The 21716-nt window shown below is 40.9% G+C and overlaps 1 protein-coding gene across 2 annotated transcripts in view; it reads right to left on the reverse strand.

Moving 5' to 3' along the window:
* The window catches only part of ano9 (anoctamin 9), a 60824-nt gene extending 40825 nt beyond the window's left edge, over positions 1-19999 (reverse strand). For both annotated transcript variants that reach the window (XM_062967523.1, XM_008108844.3), the window contains exons 1-2: positions 19905-19999; positions 21-77 (exon numbers count right to left, since the gene is read on the reverse strand). In XM_062967523.1, coding sequence (XP_062823593.1) covers positions 21-77; positions 19905-19910 — 63 coding nt within the window. In that variant the 5' untranslated portion in view covers positions 19911-19999. The remainder of the gene's footprint in view (positions 1-20; positions 78-19904) is intronic.
* Between the last annotated feature and the right edge of the window lie 1717 nt (positions 20000-21716).

Below are 21716 nucleotides of genomic sequence, written 5' to 3' on the forward strand. Positions count from 1 at the left end.
GAAGAAGGAATATAACTTACTGGAAGCAGAGCTTCATGGTCCTCAAAGGGAGATAAAGGCATCAGTGAAATTTCAGCCTAAAGAAAGAGATTAAATATGTTAAAGGTGTGTGTTCAGACATTACAGAAAAATATAATAAGATGTAGCAGACTTAATTGCTAATATTGTTTTCAAACAATATTACTAATTTTTGAGTGTTTGGCTGTAAATCAGTGTTAGGAACTCTTATAACTTTATGATTATATCAAAATGTTTCACCTACTAAACATCTACTGGGGTGGATTGTGTGGAGGTTATGAATTTTAAAGGCCACTTTGATGTATTTGCTGTATTTTAATTGTTTTTATCACACTGTTTTTATTTGGTTTTTTAACTTTTATATTGCTCTTTTTATAGTGTTTAGTGTGGATAGATGTCAGCCACTTTGAGTCTCCATGGGGAGAAAGGCATGATATAAATAAAGATGATAATAATAATAATAATAATAATAATAATAATAATAATAATAATAATAATAATCATCCTCATCTAAATAGCAAGGGCAAGACACAGAAGTAAAGGCAATTAAAATGTTGACCAGTCTAATATGAAACTCCACTCAAAGTTTAAAGGTTTAAATGGGGGGAGGTGGATATTTGTATTTGCATAACACTGAAGGCAGTTTGAAAGAGAGATCATTGTGCATGGTAAATATATTCATGTCACCTTTGTAGTCTTCCAAAACTATGACACATCTATTTGATCAGAGATAACGTTGGGAACAAAAATAGCACAACAGACTATATAGATGCTTTCAAACTGTTTTCAGTTCTTTTCAAACTATTCAAATTGTGTTCTCCGGGCTTTATTGTTGTCTCTGCAAAGACAAGACTAGAAAGCAATGAGTTTGAAATGCTCAGGAATAAAAAACAGAAATAAATCCCCTAATAATATACCATATTTTTATCCTGTATAAGGAGCTGCAGCATGCTTAATTGCTGTGCTAACAAGAAACATATGCTTGGTATGTGTTTGTATTTTCACGATAAGAGCTAAATTGGGTTCAGAGTCACTGGTAATAGTTAAATATTAATTAAATGGAAAAAGAGATTATGATCATACTTGTTTGTTATTGTGCATGTTCCATAAAACCCAGTGTAATAACAGTAATACACACACACTCAGATGAATTGGTCTGCTTTTCTGGAATATTTCTTGTCTGTTTTATGGATGAGGCTTAAATCCTGCTTGTGTTTTTTCCCACAAAGTGCTAAGTACAGTCCTGAAAAAAACTATTGCAAGTCATTTAATCTATGCAGATATCTCATAAAATAATTTAAAGCAAATTCAACACACAACAAGCCACAAAGAGAGAATAAAAGAATGGATATGTGGTTGCTTTGTTTTTGTTTTCCAAACAGAAGGGAAGATATTCAAATGAATATGCTGGACATTTTTGCATATGCCACATGAGAAATTGCATTTATTTCAGAAAATTAGCATAAGCTTGGCCTAGAACGGTGTGGAAATCAACTGTACAATGGCAATCAATCCACCAGAAAAGCTGTTATACCCATGGAGCTTTCTGTGTGGTGTCATGCCAGTATGACTTCAAATAACTGCAGTGTGGCAGTCATTTTTCCAAGTGCCGTACAACGACCTACTGCCTCATCACATCAGAGCATGGATCCACTTTAAATCCCGTTTCTGCCTCCTGCAGAATTCTGGGATTTGTAGTTTGGGGAGGCCCTGGACCTATCTGGCTGAGCTGTTTAAAGCCCCTTCCCTAAAGTGGATTTAAAGTGAATCCAAGCTCTCGTAGTATATCTTCCAACTGCATACCACTGAGATTCCCATTTACTTACTTTCCCAGCAGGAAATTCTGTGACAAATATATTTTCTTTTGAGGAATATACATTATAGATTTCTGGCATTTTGCAGCTGCACTGTTTCACAGCAGTACAATTGTGCAGCAGTTACAGAGTAAAGAAACAAGTGTGCAGCAGCCAATCCCACCCTCACACCATCATCAACATCAGAGAAGCAGCAGGGCTTCCAAAACCCACAAAACTGAGTCTCCTATCCAGCTCTAACAGAGGGCCCTTCCAGACAGGCTCTATATACCAGGATATGATCCCAGGCTTTCTGTTTATCCCAGATTATTTGGCAGTGCAGACTCATATAATCCAGGTTAAAGCAGAAAATCTGGGATCAGATGCTGGGATATGGGGCCTGTCGGGAAGGGACCAGAGATAGCAATTCTTTGGGAAAATGGAGGATCTCAAAGGATGCATTTACTCTGTAGAATTAATGCTGTTTGACACCACTTTAAATGCCATGGCTCAGTGCTATGGAATCATGAGAGTTTTAGTTTTAAAAGAGCTTCAGCTTTCTCTGTCAATAAGTGCTGGTGCCTCACCAAACTACAACTTCCATGATTTCACTGCATTGAGCCATGGCGATTAAAGTATTATTTATTCATACCCTGCTTTATCTTCCCAAAGGGGACTCAAAGCAGCTAATAAAGTTGTGTCAAACTGCATTACAGATGCATTCCATCTTGCAACCTTCTTTTTTTTTTTACTTAGCAAATAGGGGAAGTAGGAAGTTGGTGGAAAGTGAGGAGTATCATCTTTAGAGGCAGGATTTTATTACAGGTAACACTTGCAGGAGGCCCCGGTGGCGCAATGGGTTAAACCTCTGAGCTGCTGAACTTGCTGACTGAAAGGTCGGTGGTTTGAATCCGGGGAGCAGAGTGAGCTTCCGCTGTTAGCCCCAGCTTCTGCCAACCTAGCAGTTCGAAAACATGCAAATGTGAGTAGATCAATAGGTTCTGCTCCAGCAAGAAGGTAACAGCGCTCCATGCAGTCATGCCAGCCACATGACCTTGGAGGTGTCTACGGACAACGCCGGCTCTTCGGCTTAGAAATGGAGATGTGAGCACTAACCCCCAGAGTCGAACACGACTGGACTTAATTTCAGGGGGAAATCTTAACACTTGCAAGTTACTGAGTGGTCTCCTTTGTCAGCTCTATGAGCTCCATCATTCATATACATTTTCCTTGAATATTAAATTTGATAGAATGCTAGTAATAGTCATAGCCTTGATTAGGATTGCATTTGTTATGTGTGCTTTCAATTTGTTTAAATTCAAGCCCTGGTCTACAGAGTTATAAACCAATACCCAAACTACTGCCCCACACCGACTCTCCTAGAATTGCCTTATCTTGCATTAGTAGTTTTCTCAAGATGATGTGATCATCCATTGTAATACTTTTATGCACAGTCAGCAGTCTGCCACTGTGGAGCCAGCTCAGATGGCAGTATTCTGAAACCACAAGTTTCCTTCTAGTTTAATCAAAACCTGTTATTTATAACACCTGAATAGGCTGTCAATGGTTAAAGCCCAGCTCTAATTGAAACAAACTGAACCCATTTATATGGTGTAAACTCTCAAAGTAGTAAGCCATCTTACTGCAGATTAACCTGCAACTGGAATCCTCTAAGGCAGGGGTTTTCAACCTTCCTAATGCTGCGACCCCTTAATACAGTTCCTCATGTTGTGGTGACACCCAACCATAAAATTATTTTCGTTGCTACTTCATAACTGTCATTTTGCTACTGTTATGAATCGTAATGTAAACATCTGATATGCAGGACCAAATTTGGCACAAATACCCAATACACCCAAATTTGAATACTGGTGGGGTTGTGGGGGCATTGATTTTGTCATTTGGGAGTTGTAGTTGCTGGAATTTATAGTTAACCTACAATCAAAGAGCATTCTGAGCTACAGCAATGATGGAATTGAACCAAACTTGGCACACAGAACTCCCATGACCAACAGGAAAGGTTTGATGGGCATTGACTTTGAATTTAGGAGTTGTAGTTCGCCTACATCAAGAGAGCACTGTGGACTCAAAACAATGATGGATCTGGACCAAACTTGGCACGAATACTCAATATACCCAAATGTGAACACTGGTGGAGTTCGGGGAAAATACACCTTGACATTTTGGAGTTGTAGTTGCTGGGATTTATAGTTCACCTACAATCAAGAAGCTCCTTGAACCCCACCAATTATAGAATTGGGCCAAACTTCCCACATAAAACCCCCATGACCAATAGAAAATATTGGAGCAATTTGGGTTTTTAAGACCATCAGAAATATGTGTTTTCTGATTATCTTTGGCAACCCCTCTGCAACCCTCTTGCGAACCCCCCAAGTGTCCCGACCCTCCAGGTTGAGAAACGTTGCTCTAAGGCCTCTTCCACACAGCTGAATAAAATCCCACATTATCTGCTTTGAACTGGAATATATGGCAGTGTGGACTCAGATAACCCAGTTCAAAGCAGATAATGTGGGATTTTATTTAGCTGTGTGGAAGGGCCCTAAGACAGAGGCTTCTCAACCTTTGGACTTCAGCTCTTAGGATCCTTTATCATTGGCCACTCAGGTAGAGGCTTCTGAAAGTTGAAAAAAAATAGCTGGACAATCAAAGGTAGAGAACTCTCTTCTAAGATAACTATCATCACTTACTCACCATCAGCAATGTGATGACGAGTATTTAATTTAATCCAGTTTCTTCTGCTCAGACTAAATTTTGCAGGAACAGAAACATGGTTCCAGTTACTTCTTCACTCTGCCTGGATCTTGCCAAGCACTGATTAGAATATGCAGTATTTCCTAACTGCAAGATAGATTACTCTGCTGGCAACAAAAACCAGAAGAACTTGTCTGGCCCTCCACATCAACTTCACTTCTACCTGAGTTTGGAATCATGTCTCATCATGTCACCTTCAGTAAACAAAAACTCATGTTTTTTAATGCACATGACATGTTTTGATTCTCTCTCACAGTAACCATGCAGCCTACAGCTGATTCAGCAGTGTGTCTTTCTGTACTTAGTTCTGTTTACTTCCAAATAATACTCAGACATCCTACTGTTTTCCATTGGCACTGTTGCCTAGTAAGTGGACTCTGCTCACAATGACCTTCATGTGTGGGACAGCATTTACAGTTTAATTATTCGTTTTAAAGTATGTTGGAATCTGCTTTATGAGAGTTTTGCCCTAAGAAGCAGGGTACAAATGCAGTAGCAATGGAAGGGGAAGACAAGCAGAAAAACAGCCCTATTTGTAATAAAAATATGCATTTAATAATTTATAACAAAGGATTAGGCAAAGAGTTAAGATTCAAGATGCTTCCAGGTTAGAGGTATTAGTTATCAGCTTGTTATCAGCTGGGGTTTGGTTCCAGATGCCCCTTGGATACCAAAATCTGTGAGGTTAGAGGGGATAAGAAATGTTAAGGTATAATAAATGTACAGCCAATTTTGACTTTTCAATTGTTTAACGAGTGCTGACTGTATTTTGTAAACCTGTTTATTCTTTTGTATATCCCCCCCCCCCTTTTTTTGGATTGTTTTATTTCCTATATACACAAGAAAACAATAAAAAATTAAAATCAGTGGATGCTCGAGCTCTATTATATAAAGTGACACAGTAAAACTGTGTCCCTTATATAAAATGGCAAAATCAATGTTTGCTGTTTTTATTTTAATTTAATTTTTAGGCAATATTTTCAAGCTGGAGATGGTGGAAACTGTAGATGAATAATTGCTGGATGCAGAGGGCTATTAACCCAAAGAGATTCCATGGATATTCTGTCTTTCCCTCCTTAACAGATTTTCTTTGAAAATAAAACAGATGGGATAAGCAGTGGGGAAACAGCATTTGAAAAGTGGAAGATGCCATCAGCTGAGAACTCCATACAATTCCATGAACAAAGCCATGCAATTGTATGATGACAGTTGCATCTGGAAGCACCTGCAAAGAATTTCCCAGTGATATAGGAAATCGTGAAATTGTGAAAAAAAAACTCCTTCTGTAATCAGAAACAAATGGGGGTACCTTATACTCCTGAAATTGCTACTTGTTGCTATTCACCATCACTTTATCAGTGATTTATAGTAACTCTGTGAACAAGAGATCTTCAACAACTTTGCTCAGGTCTGCAAACTCAGGCTTCCTTGATTGAATGGATCCATCTGTAATGTGGCCTTCTTTTCTTGCTGTCTTCTACCTTCCCCAGCATACCTGCCTTCCTATTGAATTACTTGATAAATACCGTGTATACTTGAAGATAAGCCTAGTTTTTCAGCCCTTTTTTTGAGCTGAGAAAGCCTTCCTCGGATTATAATGGGGTCAAGGTCAAGGCCAGGCAGCAGAACCTGGAAACCATGGCTTGCAATATATGATATATTTCTCTCTTACCCTCCCTTATCAGTGTGTTTTCCAAAGCCTCCCTTGCTTTTAACCAAGAGAATGTTTTGAAAAGGCAAACACGCCCTTGCAAGGTAGGAAGAAGAAATATATATATCCATTAATCTTTTCCCCTGAAATATTTGGTAATCTCTCTTACTGATATATAGGGATTAATCCCCTGCATGCATTTGCACTCCCTATGTACTTGTATATCTGTATCTATCTATCTATATACATTAATTTTATATATGAATTTCCCCTCATATGTTTGCAGGTCCTTGCAAATCCTATATACATATAGATCTATGTACCTGTATATCTGTATCCATATATATACATTATTTAACCTATTGATGCCTCGATTAATGTAATTTTATTGGTATCTATTTTTATTTTGAAATTTACCAGTAGCTGTTTCATTTCCCACTCTCGGCTTATACTTGGGTCAATAAGTTATCCCAGTTTTCTGTGGTAAAATTAGGTGCCTCGGCTTATATTTGGGTCGAGTATATACGGTATATCACCAGAAAAAGATGATATAGTAATAGAGCTGTTTTGATCTATATCCTGCATACATTCTTCCTAAGATTAAAGCATCCAGATTTCTATGCAACATGTAGACATAGCACCTCTTAGATCAGTTCCTAGAGTCAATACTGGTTAGGCATAATCATAGTGCTATTCCTGGTGCTTAAATTGATTTTTTCCAATGTGACATAAATAAGGGAAAATTTTCCCTTTAGAATTCCTACCTCTCATGAAACTGTCATACTGAGGAATCTATCAGAAACATTGGTTTGTACTACTGGTTGGTGGTGACTCTTTCTCCAATACGTTCCATGGATTGGTATAGTAACTAGGCCCAGATGTCAATAGACAGAAGCAGACATCTCAACAGAACAACACAAGAAAATTTAGATATTTGGGGAAATGATAATATTCCATTACAATCTGTTCACTTTAAATGTTCCCTCTGCAGATTAAATCACTTTGTGAGAGTCTGCCCTATTATCCCTGTATGAAGCATAAACATCAATCTCTGTGGTTACTGCTAAGCTTGTGTAAGAAGTGCTGCCTTAAATCAGACATAACTACTCCTACTATGTGACATTAATTTAACTTCAGCAGTGTGTTAGACAGCATATTGAGGGCAACAATGATGGGAAGCTTGTCTCAAGCAGCTAAGTGTACATTAGGTAAAAACATGAGAGAGAGCAAAAGCAGCCCGGTGTTTTGGCAAAGGTGTTGTGAAGATGTATTGAAATACTGGTAAATTTATGTTGGTTAAAATTCTTCTTCATTTTAAATATTGCATTGTTATTTTGTGGGTTGTTTTTTTTAATTTTGCCCTACAGATAAGATATGCTGTGTGCATAGGAATTTGTCTGAGAGAAAATGAACCAGCCCTTGGCTTAAAAAGTTTGCTCTACATGTATATTGGGGTGATAATCCTAACAATTCAACGAGGTCTTAATTTGCAAATAAGCATGGTTGGAAGTAACAGGATAACCAGGCATGTAATCATAAACAGAAGCGACTATAGGTGATGAGCATCCACTTTAACATCAAGTTGAAAAACTAGCAAGCAGAGAAGCAACAAACCAGAATTTCTGATGCAGGCATAATACTAAACTTTTTCCTCAGGGTGAGTATGGGGTTTACTGTAGCCAGGTTCAACCTCCCCCCTTGAAAATTTTCAGGTAAAAAAACTGGTTTACTCATGAATTTTAACTGGTTAACCAAACCCCCATGCTAAGTCTATGAGGCATTAGGCCTTTCCCTCCTTGCTCCCTCCCCTTTTCCAGGGGATAGTAGGGTTTCCAAAGGGAGCAACCTACAATTTGGGCAGTTTCTGCCCTTGGCATTTATTGGCAGGGATTTCCCAGCAACAGAGCATAAGGGTTAAACTGGAAGTTTGGGTGACTGCACTAAGCAGAGTTCCTCTCCTGGGTTGCCTCAAAGAAGGCACATCCTGTACCAGAGGAGGTTTGCCCTCCCTCCCCTCTTTAGAATAATCTCTTAATAAATTGCTGCTGGGGTAAGTCACACTCTATCGACCTAAAGTCATGATTGTTAGATCACAGATGAGGGTTCCTGACAACTCCTTCCTTTAAAATAATGCTTAATGTTTCTGGAGGGAGTCACACTCTCTCAGCCCCAGGAAGGAGCCTCCGGTGGCCTAGGGGATAAAAGCCTTGTGACTTGAAGGTTGGGTTGCTGACCTGAAGACTGCCAGGTTCGAATCCCACCCGGGGAGAATGCGGATAAGCTCCCTCTATCAGCTCCAGCTCCATGCTGGGACATGAGAAAAGCCTCCCACAAGGATGGTAAAACATCAAAACATCCGGGCATCCCCTGGGCAACGTCCTTGCAGATGGCCAATTCTCTCACTCCATGTTAGGAGTTAAGCTTTGGCCTCATGTTAGGTGTAGCTCTTGCCATTATATTAGGGGAGCGCTCTGTTTTGTTTCAGGCCTCATGTTAGGCATCGTCATTATATTGGGAGGCGTCCATCTTGTTCTAGGTCTCATGTTCAGCTTTATAGCCTTTACCAGTATATTAGGAAGCCATTGGGAGGTCTCTATTTTGTTCAGACCTCATGTCGGGCTTCACACCTTTGGGATGTTGTTGCCTCGGGCTGGGACCATTCTGGATCCAACTTGAATAAGTGCATAGAACTTTACAATGAATTCCTTCAAGATACTGACACACTGATGAAAGTGTTTGACCTCTAGTGTAGAAAATGGAAAAAGATTGCACCTGCAGAAAAACCATCAAATGCATTGGAAGCATATCTTGTGTGTGACTGACAGGTTTTTTTCTGAATGTGAAAAAACTTCTTCAGATTTCTGCAACATTGCCAGTGTCAACAGCTACAAATAAAAGGTCATTTTCAACTCTTAAACATTTGAAAACACACATAAGAAGCACAATGGGTCAAGAAACACTGACTGGAATTTCATGCTTAAGTGTCCATCAAAGTTTATCAATGAAGCCCTATTTCTGTCAAAGGGTGTTAACTTAACTTTGTTTGTGTTTTTAATACATTATAACTGTACCCTCGGTTGGCTTCTGACGTGATAAATAAAATAAATACTCTGTTATCGACAACTATCACCCTCAACTGGGAATTGAAGACACATTTGTGATCAAACAGATTATAGAATCATAGATTCATAGAATTGAAAGAGACCCATCTAGTCCAAACTCCTGCCATTAAGGAGAAACACAATCAAAGCACCCCTGAAAAATGGCCATCCAGCCTCTATTTAAAAACCTCCAAAAAAGGAGTCTCCACCACACTCCGAGGCAGAAGGTTCCACGGCTCTTATGACCAGGAAGTCCTTTCTAATGTTCAAGTGGAATCTCCTTTCCTGTAATTTGAACCCATTTCTCCGGGTCCTAGTCTGTCCCCTGAAAAAGTACCTAACACTCCGTGGTTATACAGGTGTTGACATAGTTTTCAAGTGTTTCCAACAGGCATTGTGGTATTCTTTTGTGAGCACTAAATTATCAATTAAAGACTTGAAACTATGTAACTAAAATAGAAATTTGATTTAATTAAGTCTATATATAAACCTATAGAATGAACCATATAATTTACATTATTTTGTGTTATGGAACTACTCTTCATTATTTGCTTTAAAAAAAATCCCCCGAATTTCTTTCTGGCTATGGCCCTGACTGTAGCCATTTCTGCTGGTAAAAAAAGGAAAAGTAACAAAATGTGGCATCCTGTTCACAATCCTGACTTGCTGTTTTGTGTAATTGCAGCATAGGACCTGGACACTGGCAACAACAGAAGTGGATAAATCTTCTTTATATATAAAAATACAGCCTGTGTATATTTGTGCACGCAGAACTCGAAAAGTAGTTGGTCAATCAACTTGAAATTTTGAAACAAAATGGCATACCAATACGTGTATGTTTTAATAATGAGTTTGGGGGAGGGAGAACCATGGATGATGGGATGTGCTATATTTTCAATCACTTAACCTCCCAGAGACCATTGCGACATGGAGCAATGACAGATCAGAACCAAACCTAGCACATAACTTTATGTCCTGGTGCATTTGGGGGACGACAGACCACAGACGATAGGATTTGCGATACCTTCACCCAAATCAGACCACTATGACCCCAGCGAATGACAGACCTGGAACATATCTGGCACACAGACACCCAATACCCACTTCACGTAATGATGCTGACAGGAGGAGGATGGACCACAAATGATGGGATTTGCAGTACCTTCACACGATTCAGCCACAACTTCAACAGACCACACAAATGATGGACATGGACAAAACTAGGCACACAGACTCCCCATTACCCACATAAAATACTGGAGAAGTTTGGGGGATATGAACCTTTATTTACAGGAGTTATATAGTTCACCGGCATCCAGAGAAATTGTGTACCCCACCAACAATGGACTGGAACCAAATTTGGCACAGAGAAACCCCATGACCAACTGAATATACTGCTGTGATATATTGGAGTTGTCTTTGATTATGGGAGTTGTAGATCACCCTTATCCAGCTCAGCTGACAACAGATCTGGACCAAACCTGGCATGCAAACACAAGGCCAACACTACATACACGCAGGAGTTGGGGTGACTGCGTAGGCGGGTTTAGCTAGTAGACTTATAAAGATAGGTGGTAAAAGTGTGACATACAGTCCTTATACAACCTTTGGGAGGCCCTAAGTCTGCCCCTTTCACAGACCCCAGAGGGAAAAAAAATACCAAAAAAACCCATGCCAATTTTTTGGTGATTTTTCTTTTGTCAACCCACCCAAAATATGTCCAAATTGCAGTGGTATGTTTCCCTTGAGCTGTCAAACCTCAACAGAAATTTAAAAACTCAGTTGCTAATTGGCCAAAATGATAGATATGATGTCACATCACTTTGAGAGCACCAAAATGCACCAATGTGGCCTACCCAATGGATACAGGATGGAAAAAAGAAGTCCCCTCTGCACAATTTCCCATTCCTGTTTAAAAGAGGTGGGGAAAAGAAGAATAAAGAGAGGACAAAGAGATCAAGCAGCCAGGAGAAAGGAAATGGGTCATTCAGAGGTGGACTGACCAAAAAATATATCATAGTTCATAAAATCAGGGGCTATTTTGTAGACACTGTAATTAATTATAAAATTAATAGTTCATAATCCACCTTTTTAGACAGATATGCTCAATTGGAAGGTATTTAAAAGAGAAATATTTTTAGGCTCCTTCCAAACGGCTGTATAAAATCCACATTGAACTGGATTATGTGGCATCGTGGACTCAGATAAGCCAGTTCAAAGCAGATACTGTGGCTTATCTGCCTTGATATTCTGGGTTGTATGGCTGTGTGGAAGGGCCTTTAGTTGTAAGAAATAGGACTTAAACTATATACATCCAGTAAAGATGTTATACATACATGACTGTGTACCTAATTATTAATTTCAAGCATCTGATGTATGAAAATGGATAGAGGAATATTATTTTATGTTTTGATTATTATAGAACAAGATTTCATTAGGATTTTGAAATAGATTTAATCTGAAAAGTAGCCGGCTTATCTTGCTGCAGCTTTTGATTTTATTGTGGCGTATTGACAACTTAGCTTCTATTTTATAGATTTATTTTTTGTTTCTGAATAATTTTGGTATATGCATATAATTAGTTTAACCTTACTCTTTTATTTCCTATGAGTGGGTGAGAAATAGGATTAAAACAAATGCATGCTGATGTTTTCTTCTGTCCCAAGCTCAAAATAAATAATGACGGCAGGGAGGAAATAACCACGGATGGGATGGGAGGTTTAATTCTAGTAGGGTTTTAATGTACTAATTTAAAATAAATGGAAATGTTGACTTTTAATTAACAGTGGTTTGATAATACAGTTCCTTCTTTTCAAGATAAGGTTTTAGCTTTATAGAAACACTAGCTGTGCCCAGCCACGCGTTGCTGTGGCGAAGTCTGGTGGTATGGGAAATAAAGTATTGAGGAATTGGTGGTAGTTAAGGTCAAGGGTAAAGGTTTTCCCCTGACTCTGGAGGTTGGTGCTCATCTCCATTTCTAAGCCGAAGAGCCGGCGTTGTCCGTAGACTCCTCCAAGGTCATGTGGGATTACTACATGGAGCGGCATTACCTTCCCGCCGGAGCAGTACCTATTGATGCACTCACATTTGCATGTTTTTGAACTTCTGGGTTGGCAGAAGCTGGGGCTAACAGTGGGGGCTCTCTCCGCTCCCCCAATTCAAACCTGCGGCCTTTCGGTCTAGAAGTTCAGCAGCTCAGCGCTTTAACACGCTGCGCCATCAGGGGATATTATTTCCTAAAGGTTGTGAATATACAATATTTCTGATTGTTTTTTTTTGTTTGTTGGAGGCAAGTATGAATGCTGCAATTAGGAAAAATGATTAGGATGTAATGGCCTTGCAGCTTTAAAGCCTGGCTGTTTCCTCCCTGAGTGAATTTTTTGTTGGGAGGTGTTAGCTGGCCCTGATTCTTTCCTGTTTGGAATTCCCTTGTTTTCAGAGTGGTGTTGTTTGCGATATTTTATGTGCTTCTACTGTCTGTGGCCCTGAGAAAACAGGATTTTCCAGACTTTGATGATGGGAATACTTTGTTGGGAGGTGTTAGCTGGCCCTGATTGTTTCCTGTGTGGAATTCCCCTGTTTATTTACTGTCCTGGTTTTAGAGACTATATTGTTCTGCATTATTCTATCCCAGTAATTATTTCATATTAAAGAAGAATCTCACTTATCCAACATTCGCTTATACAATGTTCTGGATTATCCAACACAGTCTGCCTTTTCATAATCAATGTTTTTGTAGTCAGTGTTTTAAATTCATTGTGATATTTTAGTGGTAAATTTGTAAATACAGTACAGTAGAGTCTCACTTATCCAACATAAACAGGCCGGCAGAACGTTGGATAAGCGAATATGTTGGATAATGAGGAATTAAGGATAACCCTATTAAACATCAAATTAAGTTATGATTTTACAAATTAAGCACCAAAACATCATGTTAGACAACAAATTTGTCAGAAAAAGTAGTTCAGTTCACAGTAATGCTATATAGTAATTACTGTATTTATGAATTTAGCACCAAAATATCATGATATATTGAAAGCATTGACTACAAAAATGCGTTGGATAATCCAGAACGTTGGATAAGTGAGACTCTACTGTAAATACTACATAGCATTACTGCGCATGGAACTACTTTTTCTGTCAAATTTGTTGTATAATATGATGTTTTGGTGCTTAATTTGTATAACGATTACCTAATTTGATGTTTAATTGGCTTTTCCTGAATCCCTTCTTCTTATCCAACATATGCACTTATCCTGCCAGCCTGTTTACGTTGGATAAGTGAGACTCTACTGTATATTTCTAATCTTATATTATCTGCTTAGAACTGGATTATATGAGGCTCCTTCTTCACAGCTGTATAAAATGCACACTGAAGTGGATTATATGGTAGTGTGGAGTCAAGATAATCCAGTGCAAAGCAGATAATATAAGATTATAAATGGGTTATATAGCTGTGTTGAAGGGCCTTGAATCTACCATATAATCCAGTGCAAATTAGATAATCTGTGGAAGAAGTCTAAGTGAGGCCTAAATCTGCCTGTCCCCTAACTGAAACCTGGCTGTCCCTTGGTTGCTAGGCAACCAAGTGGGCAGAGATTAGCCCTCTAAACTGGCAGCAATTGGATAAAAAAATTATTGCTCTCCCTCTAATTAGGACTTTATTTTTCTTTTCTTTTTGTTGTATCAACCTTGAGGCGTGGATGATGGGTTGTGTTGTCAAATTTTGAGGTTGGGGGGCCTGTACTTTTGTTGTTTTGTGAATCGCCGTGATGCCATCACTCTTTTATATATATAGATAACCAAATAACAACTGCAAAAACAAAACAAAACAATAATCTTTCCTGTCTCTGCATGTGAGCACCAATAATGAGTTTTTGACAATCTAGCAAAAAGACAAAACAAAACATGGTAAGAATCTTAAGGCAAATGGCATTCCTGTTATCAATGCATAATTGCATTGAACTGTGAAAATATGAAAGCCAGCATGGTGTAGTGGTTTGAGCACTGGATTGTGACTCATTCACAGAAATGCCTTGAGAGCCCATGGGCAGGTCTTGCTCTCTCAACCTCAAAGAAAAGCAAGGACAATCCTCTTGGCTAATCTTGCCAAGAAAACACAGTCATAGGGTCGCCTTATGTCAGAAACAACTTGAATGCACACAACAATAACGATAAAACATATAGGGATTCAAGTGATTTATTTTACTTATTTCTGTAATATAGCACAGTTCAGCTTAGCATTATAAGTAGACAGTGTGGCATAATGGTTTGAGCATTGGACTATCACTATGAAGAACAGAATTTTAGTCCCTACTCAACCATTAAAACCCACTGGATGACTTTGTGAAATCACACACTTTTAACTTAGATTCATCTCAGGCTCACCATAAGTTAGAAACAACTTGAAGGCAACAGCAATAAAAAATAAAAATTTGGTCTGACTTCTACATTTTGCTTCAATCCATAATCTGCTTCCCTTTTAGGAGCAGAAACACCCTGCATCAAAGTTATCTTCTGCCCTCACACTTCAAGAGAAGTAAAATTCTGTTACACAACAGAGGCAATAAATATTGTAGATTTCCAACAAGTCAATAACCCAGCAGATTTTTCCAGATATGCTTTGTCTTCATAGCTATAAAGAAATGTCTGGACTTGTTCCAAGCTGATCCATTCTTGTTCTTATCTTGTCTCTTATTCTGATTCACCCCATTTACTCACTCTACTGAAGAATTGGAGAAGATAATGTTTCTGTATGCTCCTCAAGGAGAAGTCAGAGAAAGGAGCCCAGGGACTTGAGGTAACCCCCCTCTGTGCATTGAGATCCAACAGAACAGGGATGAGAACTGTGTGTAGTCCTCCATATCCTGTAGGAATCCAGCTCTCAGCAGCCCCAGAGACTCCAGAGATCTTTCTACGAGGTTCTGTGCCCCTCATGCTTGTGAAAGTTGAAGGCCTATATTATCAAATCAATAAAGAAACCAGCTAACTGGTAATAAGGGAGTGCCGATCAGCTTCAGTTTCATCCCTTGCCATGTTCTGCCAACTATGTGCCACTACCCTGAAAAGGCATACAACTTGGGAAACTGCTTACACAAGGAGAATGTGCTTACATGCACATTCAGCATGCTTTTTTCAACTGCCAACTTCCCCAAAACTGGAATGTTAATCAGTTCAAGGCTTTTAAACAAGGAAACTAATAAAAAAGATGATAGTTAATGAAATGTTTAAATATTATTGCATCTCGCCACAATTTATACTCCAATTAGCCCTTTCCATGGGAATAAAGTATCACCAAATGTGCTAGAATATCTTTTCCTGAATAAACATTAGGGCTGTGCAGAATTTTCGTAACTCATCATAAGTCGAATTAAATTCATTAGATTTGTACTTACGATGTGAGATCCGATGCACGGTCATTGTCCGTGCCAAAACAAAAAACAAAACACTTTAGCCTAGTATTTTTTTTTTTTGTAAATTGCGTAAATGTCGTAACCCTCTGTAATGCAGTTTTAATCCACAGAGCAACCAAGCACTAACGGGAGGAGAAGCCAAAAAGTTGCCATGCCTCTCAGCCAATCAGGGCTGAGGAAGGGGGGGGAGGAGGTGGAGCCACAGCCATTGCTCTTTAAATTCCCCAGCATCTCACCGAACCCTCCACTCGCACTTGGGAAACGGAAGAGAGAGGAGTTCCTCACTGGGTTAGCTTTCCAGGCAGGCAGGCATAGAGTACAAGGTTGCACCAGAGAAGACAGAGAAAGAGACTGCCTATTGCTTAACTTATAGCTTACTATAGCTGAGGCTGACTCTTTGTGCTGGGGAAAGAGAAGGAGAGAGAAGCTTTGCATGCTGTAGAGCAGGGGTCCCCAAACTAAGGCCCAGGGGCCGGATGCGGCCCTCCAAGGTCATTTACCTGGCCCCCGCCCTCAGTTTTACAATATAATATTTTATATCAGTTTTAATAATATATTGTAAAGGTAAAGGTTTCCCCTGACGTTAAGTCCAGCCATGTCTGACAATGGGGTGTGGTACTCATCTCCATATATTGTATATACATATAATATTGATAAAAATATTATAATGTTATACAATATAATTCTAATAATAATACCATATAATAATATTAATTATACGTTATATGTTACATATAATATTACAGTATAGTGGTATAGTTCAATATCGTAATATAGAATGCTAATATTGTGCTATGCTAATAATATAATATCAATAGCTTTTGATGTGTAAATGACAAAGTTGACATGGCCTGATTTAAGGATGAAGCACGTTTTTAAGGTTTTTATAATGTGTTTTAACGATGTTATTAATGGATCTGTTTATATTGTTTTGTTTTTATGATTGCATTTTGGGCATTAAATTTTGCCAATTTTTGTAAGCCGCCCTGAGTCCCCTCGGGTGAGAAGGGCGGGGTATAAATGTTGTAAATAAATAAATAATAAATATAATATATTGTATGTACATACAGCTGCTCTGAGTCCCCTTCGGGGTGAGAAGGGTGGGATATAAATGTAGTAAAGAAATGTAGTGAATAATTAATTAATTAATTTCAGACTTATGCTCGCCCAAAGTCTGAAATGACTTGAAGGCACACAACAACAACAACAATCCTAATTCACTTGACTATCTCATTGACCAGTAGCAGGCCTACACTTTCCATTGAAATCCTGATAGGTTTATGTTGGTTAAAATTGTTTTCATTTTTAAATATTGTATTGTTCTTTCATTGTTGTTGTTTTGCACTGCAAATAAGACAGGAATTTGTTAGAATTTTTTTTTCAAATGATAATTTGGCCCCTCAGCAGTCTGAACGATTGTGAACTGGCCCTCTGCTTTAAAAGTTTGAGGACCCCTGCTGTAGAGACACTGAGACAGGCACTGGCAGGCAGGGCTTCCTCATTCTTTTTTGGGGTGGGTGGGCACCTTTTGCCTTATGACTGTTTTATATTTTAGCAGCATTTTAGGGAATCTTTGAGGGTTACTGCCTGGGCTACATTGTTCTCTGTATGCTGTGTGCATAGAGCCAAAAACCTCTATGCTAAATGTGTCCTGTCCTCCAAGTAATAGTAATGAAATTTTTGCTAATGATACTTTAGCATCATTAGCATTCTCAACCTGTGGGTCCCCAGATGTTTTGGCCTACAACTCCCAGAAATCCCAGTCAGTTTACCAGCTGTTAGGATTTCTGAGAGTTGAAGGTCAAAACATCTGGGAATCCCAGGTTAAGAACCACTCCTTTAGAAATACTGTATTTTCTAAACCTGCCTTCTGTAACCTGGTGCCCTTCAAAGAAGTTGCCAACCAGCAGAGCGTAATCAGGAAACACTAGTTTACCCAAAGATAACAAACTCATGAGTAGGGTCATTTTTTGTAAAGTATCTAGAATGTTTTATTTAAAATATCTATATACATAATGCTCTTAACTTCATTATCCAAAAGGGGAGATTTGTGGCTGGAAAACAGTCCTTGCTGGACCATTACTCTGAGGGACTACACTTCCAATCTTCACTCAGCCATGGAAATACCCTGAGTGATCTTGGGCAAGTTACATTTTCTCAGCCTCACAGAATGACAATGACAAACCTCTGATAAATGCTAGTCAAGAAAATACCATCATAGCCTTGGGGTCACCAAGCATTCTAAATGGATGGAAAATAAAAGGAACTGAATATATGGGAAGTCAGAACCATGAAATACATCTTTGATCTGTCTACTGAAAATTAAGTCCCTGCTGAATTCAGGAAGACAGATTTTGAGGTAAGATTGCAACAATAACACATCAAAGTCTGTCCTCCTGAATTCACTGGGGATTTACTTAATCCACCTGGAGCCCCAGTGGCGCAATGGGTTAAACCTTTGTGCCAGCAGGACTGTTGACTGAAAGGTCAGCGGTTCGAATCCAGTGAGCGGGGTGAGCTCCCGTCTGTCAGCTCCAGCTCCCCATGGGGGGGGGGGCATGAGAGAATCCTCCCACAAGTTGGTAAAACATCAAATATCCAGGAGTCCCCTGGGCAACGTCCTTGCAGACAGCCAATTCTCTCACACCAGAAGCGAAATTGATATAACTAGATTTCACAGTCTTCCAAATTTATAGAATGTAAATATTGTGGGCCTTTAGTATCTGCTGGAATTTTGTTCCAGGACTCGTGTGGATCCCAAAACCTGTGTATGATCAAATCCCATTGTATACCATGGCATAATGGTGTCTCTGGTACAAAATGGCAAAATAAAGGTTTACTTTTTGGGACTATATATATATATATATATATATATATATATATATATATATATATTCAAGCTGTGGATCCAAAATCCATGGGTTCAAGAGCCAGTGCATTGTACTAGTAATTTGTATGGGACTCGGACTTTGGAGACCAGGGTTCAGACCCCAACTCAGCCATGGAAACCCACTGGGTTTGTGTGTGTGTGTGTGTGTGTGTGTGTGTGTGAGGAGCTACTTGAGAAACTGCAAGTCGCTTCTGGTGTGAGAGAACTGGCCGTTTGCAAGGACGTTGCCCAGGGGACACCCAGATGTTTTATCATTCTGTGGGAGGCTTCTCTCATGTCCCCGCATGGGAAGCTGGAGCTGACAAGCAGGAGCTCACCCCGTTCCCCAGATTCGTTCATTTTGGTCAGCAGTCTTGCCAGCACAAGGGTTTAACCCATTGCTCCACCGGGGGGGGGGGGCTCCTTACCCACTGGGTGCCCTTTCCCAAGTCAGACTTTCCCAGCCTCAGAGGAAGGCAGTGGCAAACCCGCCCGGAAAAATTCATCATAGAATCATAGAATCACAGAATCATAGAGTTGGAAGAGACCTCATGGGCCATCCAGTCCAACCCCCTGTCGAGAAGCAGGAAATCACATTCAAAGCACCCCCAGAGATGGGCATCCATCTTCTGCTTAAAAGCCTCCAGGGAAGAAGCCTCCACCACACTGCGGGGAAGGGAGTTCCACTGCTGAACAGCTCTCACAGTGAGGAAGTTCTTCCTCATGTTCAGGTGGAATACATCGGAAATGACTGAAAGGTACAAAGCAACGCAAAGCGCACTCTCTCAGGCTAGAGGAAGACAAAAAGAAATGCCCTGAGAGCAAGCTTGCCAAGGAAGCCCATGACGGCCTCGCTTCGGGGCTGCCTAAGTCAGAAACAAGAAACGCTTTGACGGCACCGCTTCCCCTTTTCCTGCGGCGCTGAGCGTTAAGCGAAGTTCAAGCCACTTGTTCCGCAGGACAGGCTGCCAGGCACCGAAACGCCTACGCACACTGTCGGATTAACGCAGTTTGACACCGCTTTTATCTCCATGGCTGAAAGCTGTGGCATCCTCGGTGTTTGGTGAGGCACCAGCCAGCCCTCTGTGGTAGAGAAAGCGAAACGTCTTGGAAAAGGACACTTTCTAGGATCCCCTAGCGCGGATCCCAGTGGGCGCAACCTGCCTTGACTCCAGGACGTGGAGGGGCTGGCGGAAGGGGGCGGAGAGGCGCGGGGGGGGGGCTGGGGGCGTCCCAGGGAGCGCAGGTGCCCAGGGCGCCCCTCCCTCCCTTCCTCCTCCTGCTTACCTGCATGGCGGCACAGCCTCTCTCTCCTTGGGACGACAACGCTCCTGCCTCCTCCTCCTGGCACTCGCTCACTCCGTCAGTCAGTCACTCGCCCCTCCCTCCAGGGATCCTCCCAGGGTGTCCAGCCCCGAGGAAGCCCCGGGCAGGTGGTGGAGGGAGGACTTCCGCGTCGGGCGCCGCGATGCCCTCCTTGGCTGGGCCGCCTTCGCCGCGGAGGCCAGAGGGAGCCGCCCCGCGCCCTTCAAGGCGGGAAGCCAGGCAGGAAGGCAGGAAAAAGCAAGCCTGGGTTTGGGGGCTGCCTTGCCTACTGGCCCCCTGGGTGAGGTTACTGGATTTCCAGAGTAGACTGCAGCCAGAAATCAGAAGACGTTTACTTCTTGGGAGGAGAGCAATGGCCAACCTTGATAAAATAGTGAAGAGCAGAGACATCACACTGGCAATGAAGGTCCACATAGTCAAACAATGGTATTCCCCATAGTGACCTATGGTTGCGAGAGCTGGACCATAAGAAAGCCTGAGCGAAGGAAGATAGACGCTTTTGAACTCTGGTGCTGGAGGAAAATCCTGAGAGTGCCTTGGACCGCAAGAAGATCCAACCAGTCCATCCTCCAGGAAATAATGCCCAGCTGCTCACTGGAGGGAAGGATATTAGAGGCAAAGCTGGAATATTTTGGCCACATCATGAGGAGATAGGAAAGCTTCGAAAAGATCACCATGCTGGGGAAAATGGAAGGAAAAAGGAAGAGAGGCCGACCAAGGGCAAGATGGATGGATGGTATCCTTGAAGTGACTGGGTTGACCTTGAAGGAACTGGGGGCGGTGACGGCCGACAGAGAGCTCTGGCGTGGACTGGTCCATGAGGTCACGAAGAGTCGGAATGACTATGCGACTGAGCAGCAGCAGCAGCAGTGAGGCCAAACCTGAAAGGAAACACTCAGGTCTCAGGGCGGGTCTTCCCTGCCCAAAATGCTTGGGACCAGAAGCGTCTTGGGTTCCTCCTTTTGTGACTCTGGGGGTCTCTGTATTTGCATATCTGTATTTCCCTATCAAACTTTCCTTAGGTGTTCCCTCGTAGTTCGAGGACGATTATCTTCCATCTTTCTTGGAAGATGCCTGTGCATGATTTTTTTTAATGTGTGGAGGTTGGTGCATGGCAACACACAGTCTTCACAGAGTGAGGTTCCAGCAGTGGTGTGATTACACAATGAGAGTGGCTTCTCAGTCTGTTGCAGCCTTCTTCCGCCTTCACAGCCGTTGTAACATGTACCATAATATCCTCCGCCTTCTCCGCTGTTGAGGTCTTTGGGTCTTTGGATTGTTCTAGGTCTTGGTGTGGCCACTCCTGGGAGTGCATCACTCCAGTGGTTGTGCCCTCAGGTTCATTGGAACACGCAAGTCCCCTCACCACAATAAGGTGACAATCCATCGAGGGGGATTATTATTGCCCCAACCTTATTTTCCATCTTCATCGCTCTGATACTTTATCTTGTTGATGGGAAGCTTCCCACCGGAGTGGAAATCATCTATCAGACACATGAGAAGCTATTTAACCTCAGTAGACTGAAAGCCAAAACCAAGGTCACAACAACATCTGTTATAGAACTCCAATATGCTGATGATAACATAGTCTGTGCGCATTCAGAAGAAGACCAACAAGCCACTCTAAACACCTTTGCAGATGCATACGAGAAGTTGTGCCTCTGACTGAACATTGAGCAAACCAAAGTGCTCTTCCAGCATTTGTCAGCCAATCCCTTTGCAATGCCAGGAATACAGCTTAATTGTGTAACATTAGAAAATGTTAACCATTTC

Source organism: Anolis carolinensis, chromosome 1 (assembly GCF_035594765.1).
Source record: "Anolis carolinensis isolate JA03-04 chromosome 1, rAnoCar3.1.pri, whole genome shotgun sequence".
NCBI lineage: Eukaryota > Metazoa > Chordata > Lepidosauria > Squamata > Dactyloidae > Anolis > Anolis carolinensis.